General features: G+C 44.2%; 1 protein-coding gene across 6 annotated transcripts in view; it reads right to left on the bottom strand.

The window, feature by feature from the left end:
• The window catches only part of Plekhg1 (pleckstrin homology and RhoGEF domain containing G1), a 151,810-nt gene that overhangs the window by 16,307 nt on the left and 109,905 nt on the right, over positions 1-25,598 (bottom strand). For all 6 annotated transcript variants that reach the window (XM_051164614.1, XM_051164616.1, XM_051164612.1 and 3 more), the window contains exons 4-13: positions 24,337-24,406; positions 16,290-16,336; positions 13,845-13,995; positions 11,160-11,291; positions 8,669-8,851; positions 8,483-8,578; positions 8,263-8,349; positions 2,847-2,880; positions 1,634-1,729; positions 16-54 (exon numbers count right to left, since the gene is read on the bottom strand). In XM_051164614.1, the coding sequence (XP_051020571.1) occupies positions 16-54; positions 1,634-1,729; positions 2,847-2,880; positions 8,263-8,349; positions 8,483-8,578; positions 8,669-8,851; positions 11,160-11,291; positions 13,845-13,995; positions 16,290-16,336; positions 24,337-24,406 (935 nt within the window). The remainder of the gene's footprint in view (positions 1-15; positions 55-1,633; positions 1,730-2,846; positions 2,881-8,262; positions 8,350-8,482; positions 8,579-8,668; positions 8,852-11,159; positions 11,292-13,844; positions 13,996-16,289; positions 16,337-24,336; positions 24,407-25,598) is intronic.

Here is a 25,598-nt window from a genome sequence, read left to right as displayed (position 1 = left end):
TATTTTTGGACTTACCGCTGGTCTTCAACACTTTGTGTGATCGTGAGGAAGGCTCTGAGGGACAAGCAAAGCCAGCGTCATTTGCAAATCAATACTTTCCATCATAAATAAATTAGTAGCTTATTGACATTGTAAGAGCTCTTGAAATGCTTCTTTGGTTTTAGACAGGCTCACGTGCCCTGTCAGGCTGACCTTGAACTTGCTATGCAGCTGAGGATGACCTTGAACTCCCAATCCTCCTGCCTCCCTTTCCTGAGCGCAGAGATTACAGACACAGAGGTTACAAGCATGAAGTCCTTCTATGTGGAGCTGGGGAAGAAACCCAGGGCTTTGTGCATAGAAGGTGACTATGCTATCAGTGAAGCGACATCCTTGGCCTTGAGCTATAGAAAATGCACTGTGCAATTTACTCAAATTCTCAGTGCTCACAGTGCAAGCAATTCACCCCACTGAAGTGGTCAGATAAACTCGAAGTGATCAGGAGTCACAGAAAAGAAGGGCAGGTGCTACTTTACCTACCCCACCAAGCAGGGGGAAGACACCCCAAGACTCCCCTCCTCTGCACTGCAGCCTCTCAGCAGGCAACTTGTGATTTTACATTCTAGGCTGCACACCTTAATTCTCTCTTCTCGGTCTGAGCTTACTTTTTCCTTTTAACCTTTCTCCTGGATTTGCTATCAGCTTATCAGTGACTTTTCTCTCCCAAACTAGTGACCGTGATGCATTCTCAGTTTATCTTGTTTTCATCCATCAGTCTAGAAAGCATTTTGTGAGCTGACCCAAGTCGCCAGTCTGCAAGCAGGCCTTCACCATTTCTCTTCTAGACTAGCACAGTTATACCGGTGTCTCCTTTGCTTTGCCGTATCCACACTTGTGCATGGCCAGCTAAGCCTTCATGGTCAGGCTCCTATCTGCACCCCTCTATCCTCATCTATTTCCACTGTGCCTCATCCTCTTCCACCTCGGCTCCAGCCCTCTCTCCAGCCAGGCGAGCTGCTGACAGTGACTGGCTGTCCTGAGGCCTAGGGCTCTGTGAGGATGATTCCAGCTCTATCTGCCTCAGGGGCTCACATCCCATCAAGGGTATCAGTCTTTGACTTTGCGAAGTCTCTCTCCTTCCTGGAATCTCTCTCTCTCTCTCCTTTGTCTTTCCACTCTCTTTTCCATCTACACATGCCAAAGCTTTATCAAAGAGACTGGTGTTTATCTGGGGAGGTCTCTCTCACAGTGAGGGTCTTATGGAAATCATAGGTGCTAGCTATCTGGCATCCCTTGACTATACCTATAGTAACGGTGAAATGGACTTAGTAAATACTCCTTCATATAAAACCAAGATCTGGGAGCTAAGAGAATACTACATGGCATCTGATTTAGCAAATGCATATCAAAGTGTTAGGCTTGAATGTGCCATCATACCTGGATGGTTGGCACATTTCATATTCACTGGGAAATTATTAAGCAGAGAGGTGGGATTTTTGTTGTTGTTGTTTGCTTGTTTTTGCTTTGCTATCTTTTTAAAAAGTAGCGTTAGATGTATTCAAACAAGCAAGCAGACAAAAAAACGCCTGTGAGTCAGAAAGTGCCCACTTCCTGGCCTCTCAGCATTACGGTTCGATGACAGCATCCTGCTTACCTGACTTCCGTCTCAGCCGATAAGGTGCAGCACCTTCTTTGGAGCCACATGGTGTCTTCATCTCTCCCTCAGGGCTGTAACAGAAGCCTGGATGGTCTGCAAAGGGAACCACAGGAGCAAGTGAGGGTCTAGTGACCATGTAGGGTGGCTGCAGTTTCCAGAACTTTGTGTTACCTCAGAACACCAGTGATTCTCAAGTGATGGAGGCTCTTATAAATAATCGAAAGGGACTTTCAAAAATGGGTGGGTAAACAGATAAATGCATTGTACACTGTAGTGACTGTGTGTGTATGTGTGTGTGTGTGTGTGTGTGTGTGTGTGTGTGTGTGTGTGTTAGAGGTGATGGGAAGAGTCCTCCATGATGGTGTTAGGACCCGCAGACATCTAGAGGTGTGGCTAGGCATGGAGTATGGAGTGCCCCACAGGTAAGCCAGAATCAAAGTGGAAACAAACCAGTGTCTTGGGAAGGGGTGACCATGTCCGCTCCAGCTGCTAAGATGGAGTGAACAGCTGCTAGTGTCTTATCAATGACCTTTTACAAGCTTTGAGATAGAGAACTGGGTAGACACATAGGGACAGCAGCATCTTAAAGAATGCTAAGTGTCCAAGCCTGTGGGGTCTTCAATGGGTACCTGTGGAGGGAGCAAACAAGTGGGGGACAGGAGACACAAAAAATAAGGGCAAGTCTGGATTCTGATCAAGCCCGCTTTATTGACAATTTTCACAGAGTTTTTATAGGCACGGGGACATGAGTAGCTGTGTAACCAAGGGTTGCTATGGATACCTAACTCTGGAATGCTCCAGCAGGTGTCTACCTTTACAGCTGCTATAATCATAGAAGAGGGAGAAATTCCAGAGAGAAAAGGAAGTTGTAAAAGATCTGTTTAGTCAGGAAAAAGTTCCCAGAACTGCTGCTTGCAGGCAGCTGGCCTTTAATCTGATTTTACCAGTAGTCTTACTGGAAAAGCTAGTTTATAGCCAGAAACGAGTAACTCTTTCTATGAGCTCAAGGGTCTTAGAATGACCATCCTCCACAATAAACCACAACAGGCGTCTAACTGCTGAACCATGACAGGGTCAGCTGGTTTTTGGTTAATGACAGACTGCTGGAGAAATAGGAGCCTAAAGGTGTAGGCTCTGACAAGATGGCTGAACATTGGCCATATGGCCTACCATCCCCAACAGCTAAGGAAACAATAACAAACAAACTTACGGATGGCGTCCATTTCAAGTAATGCTTGCTTGGCCTGGAAGAGAGGAAATGTAGATGTCATTTTTTCCCCTACGATTTCTTTTTAAAATTACCAAGTGTGACAGGGATCTTACCATACTTGAATAAATGGACTTTAGAAAACTTAAAAAAAAAAAAAAAAAAAAAAAAAAAAAAAAAAAAAAAAACCTCATTATTTCTTTTAGGCATAGTTCAGGAAACTCAGACTCCCCTCATAGGAACATGCTGGCCACTTGGTCCAGGACAGCAAAGGCTTCATAGTTTTAATTGTCAACTTGACACAATTTAGACTCACCTGGCAAGAGAGCCTCAATGAAAGAGAATGTTTCTCAACTTTCCTAATGCTATAACTCCTTAATACCTCATGTTGTGGTGCCCCCAACCATACAATTATTTTTGTTGCTACTTCATAATTTTGCAACTGTTGTGAGTCATAGTGTAAATAGCTGATATGCATAGTATCTGATATGCAGGGTATCTGATATGCAACCCCTGTGAAAGAGTCATTTGGACCTTAAAGGGGTCTCAGCCCATAAGTTGAGAACCGATGGTCTAGATCAAATTGGCCTGTGGACATATCTGGAGGAGGGGGGGTTATCTTAATTATGTTAATTTGGTATGAGAAGACCAAATGGTATGGGTCACAACCCTGGGGCTGTGTTCTAAACTATATCAGAGTAGAGATAGTGAGCTCAGTAGTAGGCCCCCCAGGTATTAATTTCTCTCTGCTCTTGACTTTGGATGGAATGTGACTAGTAGCTTTATGTTCCTGCCTTGATGTCTCTGTTCTGATGGAATAGCATCTGAACTGTGAGCTGAAATAAACCCTTCGTCCCCAGGCTGCATCTATTGGCAGGGTATCATAGCAGCAGAAGTGAAGCCAGGACAAGACTGTGACAGACACGCAAGCCTCTTATAGAGAGACATGGCATTTATATAGAGCCTGGACATATCTTCCTGTAAATGTTAAGTCAGCTCTAGATTATTTATAATTCCCAGCAGGTAAATGTCTTATAGACCATTTTTAAACTGTATTGTTTAGGTGAGTAAAAAAAAAAACCCAAAAAACATTACTAAGGACCCACGCATACTAAGGACAGCAGCAGTCCAGCTGTATTTCAGAGCAATACAGGGGCAGTTCCCACTTCTGTGGATGTGCTTCCTCGAGTGTAAGGTGGAATAATAGGCCCCACCTTTTCCAGTGCCTTTTGCATCAACTGACAGGCATGGCTGCTGTCTCTGCCCTTCTGGGGAATGGAGCCTGATGCTTGAGGCTTCAGCTTTCTACACACTTAGCAGTTCTACCCAGAATACTCTGGGGTTTGTTGTTTCTGTTATTATATGTTGCTGGTGCTTACTTAGAAATAGATAAGTTAAACTGTCTTAGCCCATCATTTTGGCAATTGATTGGGAGAGTGGGAATCAGTTGGGGTGACAGTTCTTGCTTTCCAATGCTGTTTACATTTTCATCAGATGTAATACAATTTAATCTACATAGATTATGTTATAATAACTAAAGCTATTTTGTTTCTAATTTGCTGCAATCTGTGGTATTATGCAAAACTATTTGGGTGGAGTGGTAATCACACATAATTAAACAAAATAAAGATGGAGGTGCAGACAGGAAAAAAACCATTACCAGACACCTCAATTTTGAGAAAAAAATAGTTGCCTATTTCATACACTTATCTTTCTATTTTATATTTGGAACTTGAGGTTACTAGCTAGAATTAATTTCAAACACAAGTGACAGTTTAACCTCTGGAAAGTGGTTTTCTAGTTCCATGTTTATATTTACGATAGAAAAGTTCCTAGTTCATCTTTTTTGCTCAATTAATTTGGCTCAGTTTATATACTATGTATATAAATGGGGCATGTAAGAAATCCCCTTAAGTAAGTTAATCCTTAAGAAGGCTTAAGTCTTGTAAATTATTTTGGAAAAGAATTCTTTCCATGTTGTACACTAGGTGTCAGCCAAGGACCACCAGGGAACTAGAGATCTAGGGTGGAGGCTTGGCAGAATTTAGTGACTGGTCAACAGCTGTGTTGACATTAGAAGCTGATAGAAGCCGAGGTTATACATGTCTTGTTGTTTAAAGTGTCCCATTATACATTTGTTTGATTTCATACAAATAAATATATTCTGAAAGCTTTAAGAAAACAGTTGAATAACCCTACTTAAATAGGGCAAAGAATTATTTTTAACATTATAGTGGATAAAGTATATTAAGGAAGTTTGTTTTCATTCCTAGTGGGGAAAGTATGGCTTAGAGGCTGCTTGGAGCCAGATGAATTGGGTTTGAATCTGAATTTGGTCAGGCACTGGTTGTAAAACTTGGACAATTTGCTTCCTGTTTCTGAAGCCCTGATTTTACTTTCTCTAACATGGGAAGGTCATGATCCATCTCTGAGATATTTTACTGTGAAGTAAAAATATAGTATACTTATTGCCATGTAGATGTGTTCAATAAGTTGTAAATTAAAATGCATTTTAGATTTTAAATAGACTGATAACTTGGGTGAAAAGAATAATTTTATTGTGGCTTTATCAACTGTTTAGGCATCAAGGGACACCCACCACGAGTACCTGGGACAGAGGGAACAGGACAGGAAGAAGCTGTCTAATTTGGTAATTGACAATAATTGTCATTCCGAATCTTGTTAAGCAATTTCCCCAGGGTTCTTGTGAACAGTAGGTGGGGCATATCAAAGACATGGTGCCATCATGCAGAAGGGCACTGCTTCTGAGTAACCATGAGAGAAGGCAATCACGGTTCTGCGTGAAATGAAACTCGCACTTCCGTCCAAGCACACGCCTTTGCATATTCATTTCCTGAACAGAAAGCCACTGCCAGCACAGTTTCTGGAGGCTGGCCTGAAAATCTTTCCAAAACATGTAGAAGGGAAGCTGAGCATACTGGGTTCACCTGTGATCGATCCCAGGACTCAGGAGGCCAAGGTGAGGGTGGGGTAGGGGTAGGGATTCCAAATTCAAGGTTGGTCTGGGCCACGTAGTTAGACCTTGTCTAACTCAACCAGTCAACAGATGGCAACGGTCAATTTCTCCTTTCCCAGAATTTCCTCTGTTCTTTCCTACCCCATACCACTCTTCCAACTCTGATCCCATTTTCTGTTCTCTTGGTCCCATTGCGACATCTCATCATCCTCACAGATGGCTCTTCAACCCTTCATTTTAGTCTTTTGCTATGTTATCTCTGATACCTGTCTTCTCTGCTCCACGGTAGCAACATGGCAATAAGTTTGTCCCAGGACCTGAACACACCAAAATTACCCTGCCTCCCAGGTAGGGTACCAGGAAAAGTTTTCAACTACGTAGTCCATATTTCCTACTGAACCAGTTGACCACAGACCAGAAGTCTCTTTTCTACTCAGCCTGAAATCATGGTCACCAGCGATGCAGGCTCCTGAGCACGCACCTTTCTCTTTGTTGTAGGAACCTTCTGTTCCCCAGCTCCGCCACCTCCATAGAGCAACTTAGGGGTGTCATAGTTCCTTAGAGCAGTTCCCATGTGGCTAAGGGGTTTGTCATGAGGCCATCACAGTGACTCACTGGGCAGCTGCAGGCGGATCTTTGGTGCCTTTCATATAGGACCTGAGTCATCTTGAGTGGCTAGACCATTTTCTTTAGAAATGAGTCTGACCCTCTCCCACTTTCACAGAACAACCCCGTCCCTGCTTCATCCCAGTGGATGTCTTCATCGCTCACACCAACAACTTCCAACCCTTCATGATTTCCCAATTCTCCTCAGTGTTACCATCGCTCACACCAGCATCTCCAACCCTTCATGATTTCCCAAGTCTCCTCCGGGCTCCCTGTCATTTTTCTTCATTCTCCTAGCTCAGGGAACATGTTTTCAACTCTTTCTAAGGCTACCATTCCTGAGCTTACTGGCCCCACTCCATCCACCTCCTCTGACAAGCAGCTCTTCCTCATCCTTGCTGCCTCTTGCCTCCTAGTCTGGGGACTATACCATGTTTTTCACCCAGATAGCAAGTCCTGCTTTGATTGAGTTGCTCTCTAAATTGCACCTTTTTGAAATTTTGGGGGCGGGGGCAGGAGAAGTCCACACCTAGCCTGCTTCTAATTTCTTTCAACCGTGTTGACCTCTCTTGGCTGTTTTTCTGCTGCTGTCCCCTCCTTTCTTATCAGGTACACTCCCCCCCCCCCCCCCATTCCTCACCGTATTCCTGATGCTCTCTCTGGCGATCATCCAAGTACCGTACCCCTCCCCCAGCCCGCTTGCTGGGATTCCCAAGAGCCCCTAGCTTCCTTTCTACATTCTTGTGGGCCGTCCTGTCAAACTGTAAGGCTTCAATCACTGCCTCTCCTAATCCCGGGCTGCCAGAACCTGAATTTCCACCTCCGTTCACCCTGCCAGATGCTCCCCTGAACCCGACGAACTGGTTCAGCCTCCTCTGTGAGCCGGGTCTGGTTAACTCCCAACCCGGAGCTCTTCCTGCAACTCAAGTACGATCTCAGAGGGTGACGTCTGTTCCCTTGGCCTGGGTGACCTCTCTTGCATCTGCTCTCTGTGTTGTGCTCGGCAGGCTACCCGGAAGGCTTCCACTCCCCCCCCCCCCCTCCTGCCCTATCTCCTGATCCTCTTGTCCCGACACCAGCTGTGTTTGGCAAGCAGAGTGGCACTCCTGTTTTTGTTTACTTTGTTGTCTCAGCCTGGTTCCCCTCCCTCTCCCCAACTTCATAAGAACATTCCTCATCCTTCAAGAAAGCAGGAGGCATTTTCCTTCCTGCCCTCACTGGCTAGAGCTGAACACTTTGTCCTTCTGCCCACTGTGCCCCCCCCCCCCCGCCCCCCTCACCCGGCCCCCCAGCCACCTGGCTTTCAAATACTATTGTTTCCCCCACATCCAGCAAACAGATCTGGGTCAGGCGGGCAGCTTGCTTTCTCCTGGTAAATTCCTTTCCCGCCAAACTGGGCTTGGCTTCCCGCTGTTCTCACAGGACCTAACTCGGACACCTGAGATTCTGAGAGGCTGGGAGGGCAAGGGGGATTCCTGGTATTTTCTATTAGTTCTCTATAAGCTTCCTTATGGTCTTACACACACACACACACACACACACACACACACACACACACACACACACTTTAATTCTCAGGGGGCTAAAAAAAAGGGGGGGGGGAATTTAGCAACCTTGGCTCCATAGTCTAAGACACATTTTCTAGTGAGTGCCACTGACTCCTTTTTGTCTATATATGTCAATGTAACGCCTGAAATGCTTTTTGCGTGTGTTTTACCCTCCTGAGTGTAGGGATTTCAGGCTCCATTGTGAAGCTATGCCTTGCTTCCCAGCAGCCTCCTCGCTAGGGCCTGGGCCCTTTTAGCGTTAAGGTGTACTGACTGACTTTCCTCTTACCTTAGCAGGGATCTTTGCTACATGGTTCTCCAGAATCAGCCTCTTCAGGTGCAGAACCCAGAGGCGTTTGTCTTGCTGGGATTTGGCCTACGGGGCGAGATTTAAATAGTGAGACATAGAGACGGTTGTTGGCGGGGGGGGGGGGGGGGGGGGGGGGGAGGCTCCCCCCACCCCCGCCTTTTATATACCTCTTCCACGTAGGAAGCTAGGGGTAGCCCACCTGAACTGTGTGCTGCAGCTTGGGGTTCTTGTAGTGGAAGACACTGAAGCTGAGCGGCTCCTTTGGTATAACCTCCACCAGCATGAGGTTGCGACACTGAAGGAGAGAGAACAGCGTGGGTGAGGCGCACCGCGCCAAGCGCAACAGCCACCCCCTAGCCTCGCCCATCACCCCATGAGGACCCACCAGGATGTGAGCTTTGTGGGTAAAGGTGTCATCTCTCTTCTTTGTGATGAGCAGCAGCTTGTCCAGGAGGAAAAGCGTCCTCTCGTTTTTCGCCCTCTGGATGCGGAAGGTTCCCTCAAGCACCAGTTCCCCGAAGCTGGTGAGGTCTGGCCCCTTCCAGTTAGTCAGCAAGCTCTGGATCTCCTGAGAAAAAGGGACATTTAGCTCCCCGCCCCAAATTAAACACCAGGCAAACGGCAAGGTATTGCACACTCAGTGGCCCGTCGTTGACCTCCAGGGTGGTGCCTGGAAAATCTGTGTTTATGGGCGAGGCTAGCAGTCGAAGGTCACCCAAAATGAATCCAGGTTTTACCTGCCGAACTGCCAATTGCTTATTACCATTCCTGAATGATTCAATGCCATACTGGCAGTGGCAGCCATACCTTTCAAAGAACTTCCCGGGGTGGCCAGAAGTGTGGCGCCAGTGGAGATGGGTGACTGCTCTAACACTTCCCATCCTCTCCTCTGCGGATTAAAAATCTCCAGTGTTCAATTTAAGAAAGTTCTTCTAGAAACCGAGTCCATACCATACATGACTAACTAAAACCCAAGCCTGTGTAAGATCACAGATACTTTCTCAGGCGTTTCTCAACTTTAAATCATTTATCTAGAAAGGAAATAGACATGTCTTTGCCACTCTGTTTTGGCGCTTTCAGTGGAATGTAGGAAATAATTAGTGATATGACTGACATTTCTTTACCCTTTCTCCCCCTGAGACAGGGTATCTCTGTGCATCCTTGGCTGTCCTGGACTTGATCTGTGGGCCAGGCTGGCCTTGAAACTCACAGAGATCCACCTGCCTCTGCCTCCTGAGTGCTGGGATGATTAGCATGTGGCACCACAGACGGCTGTTGTAGACCAAATTTTTAAGGAAGCTGATTGCATTTGTTTGAAAATTGTAACTCTTCATTGGGAAGCTGGGTATGTAGCTTGTGGTGGAGTATTTGTGTAGTTTGTGCAAAGCCCCTGGGTCCACCTCACTAGTAAATAGTAAATCAAATAAACAAATTTCACTAGCTACAAACAGAAACGGTGGAAATGGAGTAAAGTTTCAGGTCTGATGTAGTGGTATCTTCAAAATGTCATGCAGATTGACACAGTATGAAAAATTAGCTTATTTAGCCATTTTTAACTCTATAAAAGATGTCTGATGGATGATTAAACTTTTTATTAATGCTGAGAAAACAACAACAGCATAGCCTGGAAGAATAAAATGTTGCCTTCTTCTGACTTTTGACAGGCAGTGACATCCCACCAAACTCTGGTTGCCTCTGGTTGATTTTCCTCTGAGTTTATGAGGAGAAAAATGCATCCTTTCCTGAATTGAGTTAGCTGTGGATTCACACTCCATCTTTCTGTCTCACTTATAAGGTCACACACAAGACTAGAATTAGCTAGTGAATCACGTGCCGCCTCCTCCTCCTCCTCCTTCTTCTTCTTCAAGATTTATTTATTTTTTATTTTCTGTGTATGAGTGCTTTGCCTGCATCTATGTCCCTGTGTGCATCATGTGTGAGCCTGGTGCTCATGGAGCCATAAGACTGATCCCCTGAACAATTGTGAGCCTCCATCTATGTAGGTGCCGGGCACTGGACCCCCTGCAAGAGCAGCAAGAGCTTCTAACCACTGAGCCTTCTCCCAGCCCTCCACCCTTTTTAAGGGGCTCATTTTTTGGAGGAGTCTAGGACATAATCAACAGTTCCTGAGTGGGGAGAAAGGTTCCTGAGAATTTAGGGTTCACAATGTTGGTGCAAGCCTGTCAACCAACTGTCACATTTTAAAGTTGAAGAGACTAAAACAATATGCTGGAGATGCGTGTCTCAAGTGAAATGCAAGGCAAGCAACCACTCCAGTTTCCCAGCTGAGTTGCTTGCCCTAGGACTGCCATTGTACCGTGTGTCATGATTTCATATAAATAGTAGAGAGGCATAGAGGCTTTAGAAGTCCTTACATAGTCTAGAGACAATTGCTTTCAACAAAAAAAATTGTTGATTTGTAATGATATAAGTAAGGCCTTGGGAGACTCATATTTAATCAGGATCATCAAAGGAGCTATAAGAAAACTATTAGTTAGGCCAGGTGTGGTGGCACACACCTTTAATCCCAGCACTCGGGAGGCAGAGGCAGGTGGATCGCTGTGAGTTTGAGGCCAGCTTGGTCTACAAAATGAGTCTAGGACAGCCAAGGCTACACAGAGAGACCCTGTCTCGAAAAAACAAAAAAAGAAAAAAAAAAAAAAAAGAAAACTATTAGTTTAAAGGTGACATCATTTGTCCTATGTAGCTACTCTAACTGATGGTCAGCATTGTCCACGCCCTGACCTGTCTTCAGGGAGAACTTGGGTGGGGACTGTAAATGAGAGGTATGACTTATGAAGCCTTGAATGTAGGATTTAGAGACTAGAACAGTGTCTGAGCACCTGCTGGGCGCTGTCACCTGGCTGTGTGCTCACCTGCAAGCGGACAGCGTGTTCGTGCTTGCGTTTCATGTCATTGATGTGCCAGGCCACTCGCTGCATCGTGTCTATGGCATCCAGCACAACGTCATAGCCTTCTGTGTCCTTGTCAAGGTGATTCTCTATTTCCTTAAAAAAAAAAGACATCTATTATTAGTTTTTTAAAATGTAGTCAGTGAAGGAAATGGCTTATTTAGGTTTAGTTTCATATATATATACATATATATTCATATATATACTTATATGTATAAAATAGATTATATATATTTTTAAATTTATGTATCACCATCATTCCTTAAGTTGAAGAGATAATTTTGCCATAACTACAAACCACAAAATGGGCAGGAATAATGAAAGTATATTACAGTCGCAGTATAAAGGGTACAAACCCTGCACTAAGCCACATGGAAATACATTGTAGTTGCAGTGGTAGCCAACATAAGAGAGAGTTTAGTAATATAGTTCTCATTCTCAAAGACAAAATCTTTTAAAAATACATTACTGAGGCATGAAGTGGTGGAGCACACGTTTAATCCCAGCACTCAGGAGGCAGAGGCAGAAGCAGAGGCAGAGGCACATGGATCTCTGTGAGTTCAAGGCCAGCCTGATCTACAGAGCAAATTCCAGGACAGCCAAGGCTATAAGGAGAGATGCACAGATATGGGGCTCAGCATGCTAATGTAGGATTACTGTTTTTAAGACGATACTGCTTCAAATTAATAAGCATTTGTTGAGGCTGGAAACGAAGCTCAAGGGAAGAACATTTGTCTGGCCCTAAATTTGGTCCCTAGTATGAAAAACAGGAAAAAGAATTTTCTTCACCATCTGCCTGTTAGGCACATTGGAGAAGATAAAAAAAAAAAAAAAAAAAAAAAAAAAAAAAAAAAAAAAAAGCAAAAGTCTCTCTAGAACCCGCAGGGGTCCAGGGGACTTAGAAGCCGTAAAGAATTATCACAGGCATTGTATCCTCTCTTCCCTCCTTGGGACTGGGAAACTTCATGGTAAGATGAAGATCAGGAGGAGTCTTTCTTTTAGTGTAAGAGTCAATTCTGTCTCTCAGTCACTAGACAGAGATGCTCGGGGGATGGTGGCCCTCTGAGAATGCACGTGTGGCTCAACTTTGAACTGGTGTGAATTATGGAGGGGTAGGTATTCTAAGCTTCATGCAAAGCAAAAACACTTCAAAGGCAACAAGAAGCCAATGTGGGATTAATTCAGTTAGCATTCTTCCCTTTTCCTTCATTAACAGGCATTTGTAAGTATCAATTAAGTTTGTAAGGATTTCTACTTCTTACAAGAGTTGATATCTTGGATTTTTCTTGATTGATGGCCACATGACTCTCCAGAAGACTACTGTCTTATAAGTCATATTGACATAGTTTATCAAGGATGTATTCTGGGGTGGCTATTACTTTTTCAGCAACTGTCTGGACACTGATTTAGCAAACTTATCCCACTAAATCTAGAAGGTCTTTGGGATTAACTTAAGAATTAAGGAACTATTTCCAGTGTGGCTTTGTAAGAGGACAGATGGTTCTCCAAGGATGAGGTACTTAAATAAACAGATGAAGAAATTTTTACATATGTGAACTCAGCAAACCAGAAATGATTGCCCAAGTTAAAAACCTAGAATCATTTCCAAAGAAACACCATATACAGTCAATGGTCACGCTGCCCTGAACACGCCTGATCTTGTCTGACCTTGGAATTGAGACAGGGTTGGGCCTGCTTAGTACCTATGTCAGAGAGATACCAGGCATGCTGATAAAATAGGACTCTGGATTAAAATTCCTTTATTAAAATTTTTTGTTTGTTGATTGGTTAGACGGCTGGATTTTATGTAGCAGAGGCAGGCCTCAAACCTTCTGTCTAGCTGAAGATGATACAAAAGATTCACTCTTTCTGCCTTTGCCTCTAAAATCCCTTCAGGAAATGGTTCTTAATCTTGTATACACAATAACAAATTACACACACTATCTCATTCTTCTTGAATGGCTACGAGCCACAGTGAACGTAGCACGTTATAGACTCTGGAGGCAGGTAGACTTGCCGCTCCTCAAGCCTAATGTTCTGTCTTCTCTCTCTCCCCCTCACCCCCTGCCAAGCCAAGCAAATCCTACTTGCAGAATGCAAATTATCTTCAATAGAGCTTTCTCCATCTTTGGGAACTTCGTTAGAGGGTAAGAGAGTTTTACATCTATCTTGATTTGAAAGCCTCCTTGAGGTTTTTTGTTTTTGTTTTTCAAGACAGGGTTTCTCTGTGTAGCCTTGGCTGTCCTGGATTCACTTTGTAGATCAGGCTGACCTCAAACACAGAGATCCGCCTGCCTCTGCCTCCCGGCTGCCTACTGAACTGGGCAGTCTCATGGAAATAAAACAAAACAGGAAGATGAACCTGCTCTTCATTTAGATGCTTACTTCCAGCCTGAGGCCAACCCTGCCCTCCTCAGCCCTGTCACTGTCCAAGTTCAAATTAATCTCTCATCATGGCTGTCACCAATGGGGCTGTAGCCCTAGCATACCAGTATCTCTGATTCCTCAAAGAAAAGCAGCCAGTTGCAAAGCACGGGTGTAGAAAATGTTTCCGTATGAGCAGAGCATTTTCTGGTGTCCTCCCAATTTAATATACACACCCCAAATCCCCATACCTTGGCAAGTGTTCTAGCACAGCCCGAGACTTACATGCAGAAGGAGATGGTACTTGAGGATGCGCTGAACTGGTTTTAGGAGATAGGAGCCTAGGGGCAGTGAGTGTTTCAGAGTTTCCTGGCGCTCTTGGAAGAACTTCGCCAGCATCTTGTTCCTCATGCACTCAGTTAGCACAGCCACAGACCTGCACAGAGGAGCACACACTGTTCATCACCACGGTGCCATGTTTCACAGGAGTGATTGATGTTTTAAATGCCAATCTTTGTGTCCTAAAATGGACCGGGTAGCCATACAGAGCTAGTTAGGAAAAAAAAAGGGGGGCCCTCTACATTGGGTTGAATTAGAAAAAGAGATGAATTCAGAAGTTTAGAACCCTGGGCTTGGGCTTTGAAGGACACTGCAGCTTAGCAAGAGACATGCATATTGGATTTTAGCCCCTACACATGCCCCATCCAGATGCCTTTGTACAGTGTGCATGTTGCACACGTGGATTCAGTCCCTATAGGTTATGAGGCACAGCATCCCTGAATTATAACATAACAGTTCCTTTTAGCACAGACGTGGCCTCCCATTTGGACATTTGTCACTCACCCTCCCCGATGGTTTAGGAAGTGTACCCACTGCCACATTTTACCAGACTTGACTTCTCTCAGAGAAACTCTGAACACTTCTCCTCTCTACTGTCCATCTCCTCCTCATTTTTAATAGTCTCACTGCAGGACATTACAAAAGGGGGCTAGAGTCCCTTCCTGCAGCCCCCAAAGTAATTTGTAGCTCCTATGTGTCTTAAAGCAACAGCAGGAACAATGCTTAGCCTCTGCCTCAAATTAGCTAATAGGATTGGTATCACACATATGTGCAAATTATTTGCTTTTGTTCTTTTGGTTTTTTTTTAGCTGTTGTTTTTTCCAGACAAGGTTTATTTGTGTAGCCCTGGCTGTCCTGGACTTTGCAGACCAGGCTGGCCTTGAACTCACAGAGATCTGCCTGCCTCTGCCTCCCAGAGTGCTGTGATTACAGGCATGCGCCACTGCGCCTGGCCACGTGTACAAATTAAAATCCTGGTGTGGTATAACTTGGATATGGGCAGGGACCATCTTATTCTTTTCTTCCCCAAGTCTTTACCGTGTTCTCAGGATTAATTGAGAGAATCAGATGGAGTCAAAAAACAAAATAAGACTCCTTGGAAAGATGTTAAGTTAGAGTCTTGTAATTGAGCTGTTAGATTCACCTTGTGCCAACTGCCTTAGAAAATATCCGTTCAAATGGATTTAGTTCTCCCTTGAGTCCTGGTTTTTTAAACTCTTTATGGTGTGATCTGGGCATTTCTCTGAAGTCCTTTGCAGTTACGTGTAGTTGCTCAGTAGCCTGGTGGCCCAAGTTCTTGCTCAAGATTGGAACCTGCTACAAATCAGGGCACATGACGCTCCAGGTTCTCGGAAATCTCAGGCATAGGGAAGGCATCTGAAGACAATGGCTTGACCTCCTTTGTGCCTGTCCCTGGGGGGAAGGAGGGAGGGAACTGTACCTCTTCACAGTGAAATCACTTGGGTGTGACTGGCATGAAGAACGAAGTCACCTACCAAGGTGTGTGGCCACATTTAGAATCACTAGCCTGGGTCTCCAGCAGGGAGAGAAATCTTGGTACTCTCAGCTTGCTAGGACAGGGAAGAGGGAATCTCAAGGCACAGAGGCACAGAAATATTTTTTTGTCGATACTAAAGCCATACACAGGGCATCACTGTTAATGTTTAATTCAGTGTTGGGTGTTACACCTTTCAACACTGTTCTAGAGTGAAGAAAACACAGATGCCCAGAGCTGTAGCCAATTGTCTTCTGGCTCTTGTTACTCAGTGGTCAGAACACGTCCAGGCTGCTCCTGGAACTGCCCTCCTGCCCCTGATCTTTGATACAAGCAAAACAGAGCCAACAGTCCCCGGGGGCTGGAGGCACCCCCCCTCCTCATGCTGGCTTCTCATGATCTGTCCTTCCTGAATTTTATAAAAATTGGGAGGCTCATAAAGCTCACCAAGCAAAACTGGAACATCATGTCTCCCCCACTGGCTTACACAAACTCATTCTCAAAATGTGGCACACATTAAAAGAGGTTAACAGAGAAGCAGATAGCCCAAGGCAAGAATGTGGATCTATCCATTTTTTTTTTTTTTTTTTTTTTTCTGCAGAGATAAGCAGCGATACTCCTGGTCTTATTCAGGGTCTTTCCTGAAATTGTTTTCCTGTTCCAGCTTCATAGAACCTGCCAGACCAAAGGCACCAGCCGATATCTGAGATTCCCCCAAGCCCTTTCTCAGGATTTTTGTATTTCCATGGCTTTCATCACAGCCAGACACACACACACACACACACACACACACACACACACACACACACACACACACACACACACGCCCAGAACTGCGTCTAAGGACTTGAAACAACATGAAAGGGAAAAGAACCTTGCTCCTCGCCAAGCCATACCTGGGGTAGTTGGTGCAATACTGGGTATAAATGTGGAACTCTTCACTCTAAAAGAAAGCAAAAGAGACTTTCATGAGCCCCAAAGCACAGGCGACAATGTTCATTCAGCAGCAACACAAGAACTAGCAATCAGGCTTTTACCATTTCAGTCCCACTGGTCCATCCCATGAGCCTCTGCGGCCATCAGCCGTGCCCACGGCTCTCTACCCAGAATCCACATAACTTGAACTCACTTAAGTCCAACAAACACTTTGAACACCTGTTGTGTCCCAGTGACTTGGAAGACAAACAGGAAAAGGATGAAAATACAGTTTCTGCTTCCAAGGTACTTATGGTCATCTGGTGGGTGCATACGTATCAGGGAAATATAAGTAGGTTATAGACAAACATCACACAGTAAGAATATGATGGAGAATGCATAAGGGACCAGAAAGCTGCTGTATGGTCTCAAGTCCTGCACATGTATCTCTTTCTGCCAATGGCCATTCCTGCTCTTCTCACTGCTTGGCCCCTGGGCCTACCTTGAGAGTGAATCCAGGCTGTATTTCTTCCAAGCAGCCTTCTTTGAGCTCTTGGATCGACTCAACTGTTTCTAATTGTGAACCGCCACCATACTCAACATCCATCTGTCGGGCAGTGCTGACCAAGTGATGCCGATGTCTCCTGTTTATCTGTCTGGCTCAGAGTCGTCAGGGCAGGGGCTATGTTGTGTCGTCTCCTGACAGATAACACCTGTTGACCCCTCTCTCCTTCTGCATGTCACCTGAGAACAGGGCCTAAGTCTACTTACCTTCATGCATGTGGCATAGCAGCCATATCTCAAAAGCAATAAAGGCTTGACTAGCAAATGGCCCTGTCTGCCCCTATGCCCAGATCTCCACCCCCAAGGCTTAGTCTTTCAGCTGTGAGTTTATATTACAGGAAATAATACATCGACACTGGCTGATTCAGACAGTTCTTTAAAAAGGTTAAGGACACAACCCAGGGCAAAAATAGAATGAGCACTGTTGTTTATCTTATTTCACCTATTAATGAGGAAATTAGTCGGTCAGGCATCCAAAACTGGATCGAAAGAGAAAGAAATAGAGCACACTTGGGCGTGCTCAACGATGAGCGATGGTATGGGTCTTACACGGAGATAGGAAATAGCTTTTTCCTTCTGTGTGCTGAGGCGAGGAAAGAAATGAGTGGTCAAGTTGGCTGTGATGATGTAAGACTGGGCCAAGAACACGGAGAGCTTGGGGCTTAGCTCGGACTACAAAGTAAGACTGTCCAAAGGAGAAAGGAGGGAGGGAGTCAGGGAGGGAGGGGCAAGAGGCTGGGGGAGAAAAAAGAAGAGGTGAAGGAAGAGAGGAGGAAGGAAGGGATGGGGAGAGCTGAAGGAAGGGAGGGAGGGAGAGTGAGGAGAGAAGAAAGAGGGAAGAGAAGGAGAAGAGGAGGAATGGGAAAGATGGCAGAAAGAAGGAAACCCATGGCCCCAGGTCATTTGCGTCTTTGTGAACAAGAACCATTTGCAGTGTTCTCGGTGATATGCAATTGGCAAAGATGAAAAGCAATCTATACACCCTCAGGGAAAAGGGCAGGAGCTCCACTGGATTATTGATTAGGAAGAATACAGCAGAAAGCAGGGGGGTAAACCCCACTAACTAGTCTTTTTGCTGATTTGTGGGAAACGATTAGCTCCTGACAACTGTGAGCCAGACAGATAAACAGAAGACACCAGTGTCACTTGGTCAGTGCTCCCAGACAGATGGGTGCTGGGTATGGCGGATGTTCAAAATTAGACACAGCTGTCAAGCCAGAGTTCGGGGAAGACTACTTGGAAGGAATACAGCCTGGATTCACTCTCGAGGAAGGCCCAGTGGCCATGCTGTGAGAAGAGCAGGGATAGCCAGGGGCAGTGGGGACACTACACTGCCGAGGGGCAGAAATAGATCCACAAAAGGTGTAAAGCAAAATGTAGGGCTTCAAACTTCTGATTGAGCAACTGTTGGAATGAGGAAGTCAAGCCAAAGAATCACTGGCTCTTGCAAAGCTTTATCTATAGCTCTGTTCTGAGCAAGAGCCACAGGGCGTTTGCTGGAAACCCACATTTCCCAACCTCCTTAAACTGCTTTGCACAGGGTTCTCAGGTGATTCCAAGACAGTTATTTCTGGTGTTGTTTAGTTTTTTTTTTTTAAACTTAAACATTTTAACATTTTAAGTTCTGATCTCTATTTAGAATCTTCTCTGTTAAACTTAAGTAGGACTAAAATATAAATATAAATTAGATATATATATATCTATTTATAATAAAATATAAAGCTAGAGTGGATGACACAATAGCTGTTCAGGTAGCCACCATTTAACCCAATAATAATAACCTCAAGGTCTGTACCCTACCTCTTCCTCTTGTTCTCCCCCAACCCCACAATCGCTCTGAAGCAAGTTCTAGATGATGTATCATGTTGCTTATAAATATTTTACTATATATCTCTAAGCATTTTAAATTTTTTACTTTATTTGTTATGTGTGTGGGTGTTTTGACAGCATGTATGGTCTATGAATCACATGTGAACATGGTGCCCTTGGGGCCCAGAAGGGAGCCTCGGATCCTTCGGAACGAGATTTACAGATGTTTGTGAGCCAGATCTCTGGAAGACTTAACCTCTGAGCCATCTCTGTAGGCCCTATTGCTAAGCATTTTAATCAAGAGGCATCACAATTCCATGGCCATACTTAAATAACTCCATGATAGAAGGTTTGCCAGTAACTAGGCACATTTCTAATACTTTTCCTGACTTCCTTTCCTTTCACATTTCACTGTTTGACTTAAGTCCCAAAGAAGGCTCATATATAGCAAAGGTTGTCAATTGCCTGCCTGCTTGATTGCTTTGTAACGCTGGGAAAGAACCCAGAGTCCCAGAATCTCAGCATCCTAGGCAAATCCTCTACCTTCCATCCATCTTTACAGCCTCTTCATTGTTTCTTCCTTTGCAATTTAGTTATTGAGGAAAACAGACCATTCGTTCCACCCACATGGTCACAGTCTCAGGGGTCGTGGGGACCCACCAGGGTCCCCTATCCCCATCCTGTTCACTGTACTTCCAAGTGTTAACAGTACTTTGCTCAGGTTGAGGTTTTATAACTCGGCAAAATGCACCATAGGGTTGTTCAGTTCTCCCATCTGGAGCTGCAGCGTCTGCACATCTTTTTTTGTGATATGAACGGGCACTGGTGTTACTGCATAGGTCTGTCAACAGGGGTTACCAATGGTGACATTTCTAATTCAGTTATTCCTTCATTACTTGTTATTCTCAGAATAATGTGTTGCTTTCTTAATATCCCATAAAAAGCCTGTCTGATTTATAATGTCACTGTAAATTCATAAATAGGAACATATTCGTTTAATGAGGTTCAGTTGGTTTCAATTAACTAGCTTTACTGGTTGTGTTAGTCAAGGCTCTCTAGAGAAACAGAATTTATAGAAAAAAATTTGTCTGTCTGTCTGTCTGCCTGCCTGCCTGCCTGCCTGTCTGCTTGCCTATTGAAACAGGATTTATTAGAATGGTTCACAGGCTGTGGTCCAGCTAGTCCAATAACGGCTGTCTAAACATCCACAGAAGGTCAGAGAATCTAGTAGATGTTCGGTCCATGAGGCTGGATGTTCCAACTCGTCTTCAGCATACACCAGAATCCCAAAGAAGTAGGCTCTGATGCCAGTGGAGGAACGAACTTGCCACTTCAAGTGATTTAAGAAAAAGAAATCCCTCGCAGGTGTGCCCAGCCACTTGGGTTTTAGCTAATCTCAGACGTCGTCAAGGTGACAACCGAGAAGAGCCATCACACTTGTCTGAGGTTCAAATGACTGCCATCTTTGGCCAGTAGGCACTCTTTGTGTCTCTGACATGACTCTTCATCTTCCAAAGCTCCATCTTTTATGCGTGATAAAACATTCCTTACCATCTTGCTTCTGAGCCCTGACCCTCGGCAGGAAGCAGTATTTGGAGACCAGTCTGGGTGTTAAGGATGTTTCTTGCCACTGGCTTAATCATTATTTCTTTAGGGCTTTTCAGTGGACAAAATTAGAAATATTACTTTTCTAAGAGATTTTAAAGTAGGCTTCCCCTATATTGATATGATATTTTTAAAAACCCCATAATGTTAAAAAATCTTTATCGTTGAGAATGAGCAGGATGCGACAAGTTTGCCCTGCACCTGAACTCAGCCAATGGGCAGCACAAGGCACCGGTGCATGGAAAATATTGTGCACAACCATTTTATCCTAGGCACAGAGGACGCATCCCTGAGTCCGTGTTCACATCTGGATCTCTTCCCCATGATACCATATCATGTATGTGAAAAGTTCCAAAAATCTAAAAACATCTGAAATATTTCTGGTCCCAAGCATTTGGTGTAAGGGTGACACAGGGATAAAGGTGACCAGATTCCAGACTACAGGGCTTACTAAGTCTGCTGCATTCCTCCCGGCAATTTCATTTCTCAAGGGCACTGACATCAATACTTCCTTGCATGATCTCACAGAAGAATAGGGACAGTGCCATCAATATGTGGTGGCTGTATTTTGACCACCACACATTTTCCAAATCAATTAGAATTTCCACTGCAGGGCTAATCTCCCAACCTCATGCACATCCTTTTGAGTTTGTTTCATTTTACTCTTGGTATATAGAGCCTGTTTTTTGTTTTTTAGCCTTAGTTTGGGTCCTTGAATTATAAATAAATAAATAAATATATGTATATATATGCAAAGCCAGTTTTACAAATAAATACATATGCAGAAAAGCTAACTCAGTATGTTCCATTCTAGGTGATTCCTTCCTTTCCTCAAGTGTGTGTGTGTGTGTGTGTGTGTGTGTGTATGTGTGTGTGTGTATGTGTGTGTGTGTGTGTGTGTGTGTGTTTTGAAATAGAGTCTCATGTGGCCCAAGCTGGCCTCAAATTTCCTATGTAGCTGAGGATGACCTTGAACTCCTGATCTTCCTGGGATTTCATGCCACCACATCTAGTTCCTTTCTCCTAGTTTTTAATCTTACTAATTATGCTGGTTTTAAACACAGACATCCCTTTATCAGATCAGCAAATCACGCCGTGGTCGGCACTGGGAGGCGTATGAAGAGAGATTGCCGGACTGAACACCAGTCTTTCATTTGGTTGGTTGCAAGCATGTCTAGTGACTTCCTCTGTGATGCCGATGTTGTAGATGTGTTCTGGGCACTTAAACACTGTCCCCTCCCCCCAGAGGCGCATGGAGACGGTCCTTACTTGTTTGAATTGCCCCACAGTACTTCATTATTTGATCAAATATACAAAAGATTATGCAGGCAGCTTTCTGTTTAGGTTGTTTCTAGTTTTTGGAGGATCAAATATATCAGACTCACTGAAATTTTGTCAGTTTATCCTACGAACAGCTTTCTGGTGGAGGAGGGGTGGTGGGTGACCGAGATTCCAATTTCTAAATACTGTATTTGGCCAGCAGCTCCATCTCTACAGCATGTGGGCCAATTTGAATCTGTTTCCTTCCAGCCTAAATAGCGTTTTAAACCCAGCACCACATTTTCCAATATAGCACTTTAGCTGTCAACTTCTAAGCATTGAAGAATATAACTTGATTTTTTTTTTTTTTTTTTGCTTCTCCTGAAAAAGTATAGATTCTATAGGTCTACAGGTTCACACAGCAAATACTATTCCATTAGACCAGCAAATACCTGCCCCACTGTAGCCACCACCTGGGCTTCTCCACAGAATGAGTTAGGCATTTATTGGCTATGCAGGACAGCCCTGGCTCCGGGGACAAGAAAGGTGTGAGGTGAGTGGCTACCAAGGGAGAGGAGGCTAAAGGAAAGTCTGTCCTTCATGCTGGCTGGAGTAACTCCTACTGATAGTCCAGGGAGGGGTGAGCATGAGGGTGGCTGAGAAGGCAGTCTGGGGACAGACAGACTCAGGTCTTTCAAGCTGCCCCCAGAGTCCCGACTGCAGATCAGCATACATGAGGCATCAGGTCCAGGAGGGAATGTTTATTTATATTCCTCAAGCCAACTGCCATCCTGAGGCAGTCAGTAAGACAGAACTGAGTTTTCTTTCTTTGCCTAAGGACTTCCTTAGCCTACACTTAGCACAAAACTAAGCCAGGTCAAAGACGACTGTCTGTGTAAGCCCCAGCAACTCAGATCACAGCAGAAATCAGCTGCCAGCTTTACGTTTTTTTTCAGCTGAAGACCTCTCAATTAAAGCAATTTTCCATTCCTCTCGGAGCGGAGCAGCTGGCGGCAGTTTAGCCTCGCCTGAATGTCAGGGTGCTGAGTGAGAAGCCGGTAGCACAGGGCCCGGCAGCCCCTCCCCACTCCTGCTCCCACGTGAAAGTGCTGAGCGCCGACATCGGTCTTCTAATTAACCTTGGCCATATTACAATGAAAAATGAGATTTGGGAGTTGGCAGGGAGGCCCATAAACAAACTTTTATGTGCGTAATTAAGCCAGAGGTAAGCGAACACTGGAACCTCTTTAATCAGGTTGTGATTACAGTTAGTTACCAAAGGCCGAAAGTTTCCTAAAACGTCAGTGTTGCGCATGTGCTGCGCTTATTTTGACATACTTTCTTTGAAATGCTCAGTCCATCTTTTTGGTTTTACACCATTTCTCCTCATTCCATTTTCTTTGTCTTTTTAAAATTCCTACCCAATAAGAGAACCTATTACAAAGAGGACAACTATAGAAACAAAATCAAAACAACCCCCCCCAAAAAAAACCCAAAACAAACAAACAAACAACAACAACAAAACAGGGGCTGGAGAGATGGCTCAGAGGTTAAGAGCACTGACTGCTTCTCCAGAGGTCCTGACTTCAATTCCCAGCAACCGCGTGGTGGTTCACAACCATCTATAATGTGATCTGATTCCTTCTTCTGGCCTGCAGGTGTATGTGCTGGCGGAGAGCACTGTATTCATTAATAATTTTAAAAATCTTTTTAAAATACCTGTGTGTGTAAGTATGTGTGCATCAGCATTATACATGGGAATGCCCACAAAGCTACAAAAAGACAAGAGAAGTTACATACAGGCCCACTGATTGCCTTTTAGTGACTTTCATCCAACCCACAGAGCTGTTACGTTTGAATTCCCAGGCACGTGGGTGGGTCTGTGGCCACCAGAACCAACTGTGTGGAACAAGTCTAGAGCCAGGAATGGCGGGAGCAACATCTTAGATCACCTTGGACTTCAGGGCTCGAAATGAGGTGCTAACTGAGGGTTGGTTCCAAAGCCCCGCAGTGAACTCTGCTTCAACCTTGCCCACTTCAAACCTTCACACAGCCCCAGAAGTCACATGATGTTTTCCTGCCAGACAATTTCTTCTAGATAGAGCCCCCCCCCCCCCCCCCCCAGAGAAAAGCTGTTGAGTCCCAAAAAGACACTTGAGTAAGACAGGATGCTGTGTCTGGCAGCCAGCAGCATGTGGCCTGCCTGGGAGAAGCCTTCCAAGTTCAGAGCATGAACTTGCTTCACGCCTTATATTCTTCTAAACCACCAATGACACATAAGAAAAATATAAGAAGCTTAGAGCATTTTTTTTTTAAGATGCAAAAAATCAGCTTTGCCATCCTTTACCCCTGGAAGAATAACAGCAGCGACCCTGCTAGTACCACACACATCATACACAAAACATGTAGACTCTTGTGCTGTTTTAGAATGGATTTAGAGGTATGCTGTATGTTTTTTCTTCATTCCATTCTCTAGTCTGGATTCTCCCCTCCCATACTTTAAGCTTTCCAAAGAAATAGTGAATAACATCCAACTAGCACACAAACTCTCAAAATAATAGATCTAACATCCCCTTCTCTCTTTCCTGTGATAGTGCGTGTGCATGGACACGTGAATGTGCATGCGAGTGTGCATGTGTGTGTACAAAACCAAAATGAAAACAAAAAAAAGTGCATCACTAATTGGCTAGCTTATTTCACTATTGAATAACCATCTATTCTAACTTTAAAATGAAAACAAGTCACATTCTGCCTATCCTTAGTTGGCCCTGAAAAATGAATGCTGCTTACCTTGGACACAAAACATTCTGCTATGGCCACAGGATCATTTTCACAGTTTTCCAGATCTTGAAGAAGTTCACTAATAAAACAAAACACAACACATAGCCAGGAAGTGTTAGATGGTAGTCTTCAGGTTGAGGGCAATCTATAGAACTTAAAAGTTTAAACCCTTCTAATGGCTTTTACAAGGCATCAGGAAATTGGATCACAGAAGGTCAAAGGCTTAGGTAAGAGTTGTACAAAGTCATGGTCAGAGCATGAGTTTAGATACGGGCTGGACAACCGATTTTCCCACCAGAGATAAGGCTTGCATGAGAGTTAAGTATCCTGGACATCTGTCATCAGTTGCTAAAATGCTCACACACGTTCATTAATTGAAGAAGTGCCTAGGTACCCACCTACACAGGCCATCAACAAGCAAAAGGGATACATTTCCATTCTCAATGAGTTCCGGATGCATTTGAAGAATAAGATGCTCAAATCACACTTTAAAAAACGTTCATCCCCTAAGTGTTAATGGGAAAGACTATTCAAAGGACAGATGGACCAAGAGAGAAAGTGTCTCTACTTAAATGTCAACTCATTAGGTTTTAGTGGCAGGACCATCATATTGCATGGCTGTCTGTTTAACTAACCATTTAGTCTCCCAGTGTTGCACAAAATTCCCAAGGTGGAATTGCTCGTTCACTGGATAGTTTTTGATTAAGTGGCAAATTTCCAGGTTGCATTGTAACAATGTGTAACTCTAATGCCAGTCCAGTGCTTATTTTTAAATGTTATACACTGAACACTTAATAAAAAGACAACCAGTTCTGTGGGAATTAGAATGAAATACTTTCTTTCTGTGCTTCGGAGTCTCACTGGCTTCTGCTGAGACATAGTTACCGTCTCTGCCGGAGCAGGTCCCTCTTTCTAAGTTTTAGCTATTGTTTCTTTCTTCATTTTATCAAACTCCCACCCATCATCTTCTCAATCAGATGTATTTTACAATTTGACTAGAGTAAATGTTCAAATTTACATATTAAAAAAATATTTATTAAGTACACAGTGTTCTGGCTGCATGTGAGCCAGCAGGCCAGAAGAGGGCACCAGATCTCATTATAGATGGTTGTGAGCCACCAAGTGGTTGCTAGGAATCGAACTCAGGACCTTTGGAAGAACAGCCGGTGTTAACTTCTGAGCCATCTCTCTAGCTCTCAAATTTACATCTTTAAGACGATGAGAAGACTATGGAAATAAGGCTCAGTGTGTACCATGATTTTTTTTCCTTC

Source organism: Acomys russatus, chromosome 21 (assembly GCF_903995435.1).
Source record: "Acomys russatus chromosome 21, mAcoRus1.1, whole genome shotgun sequence".
Classification (NCBI taxonomy): domain Eukaryota; kingdom Metazoa; phylum Chordata; class Mammalia; order Rodentia; family Muridae; genus Acomys; species Acomys russatus.
This window is presented reverse-complemented; position numbering and strand designations above follow the sequence as displayed.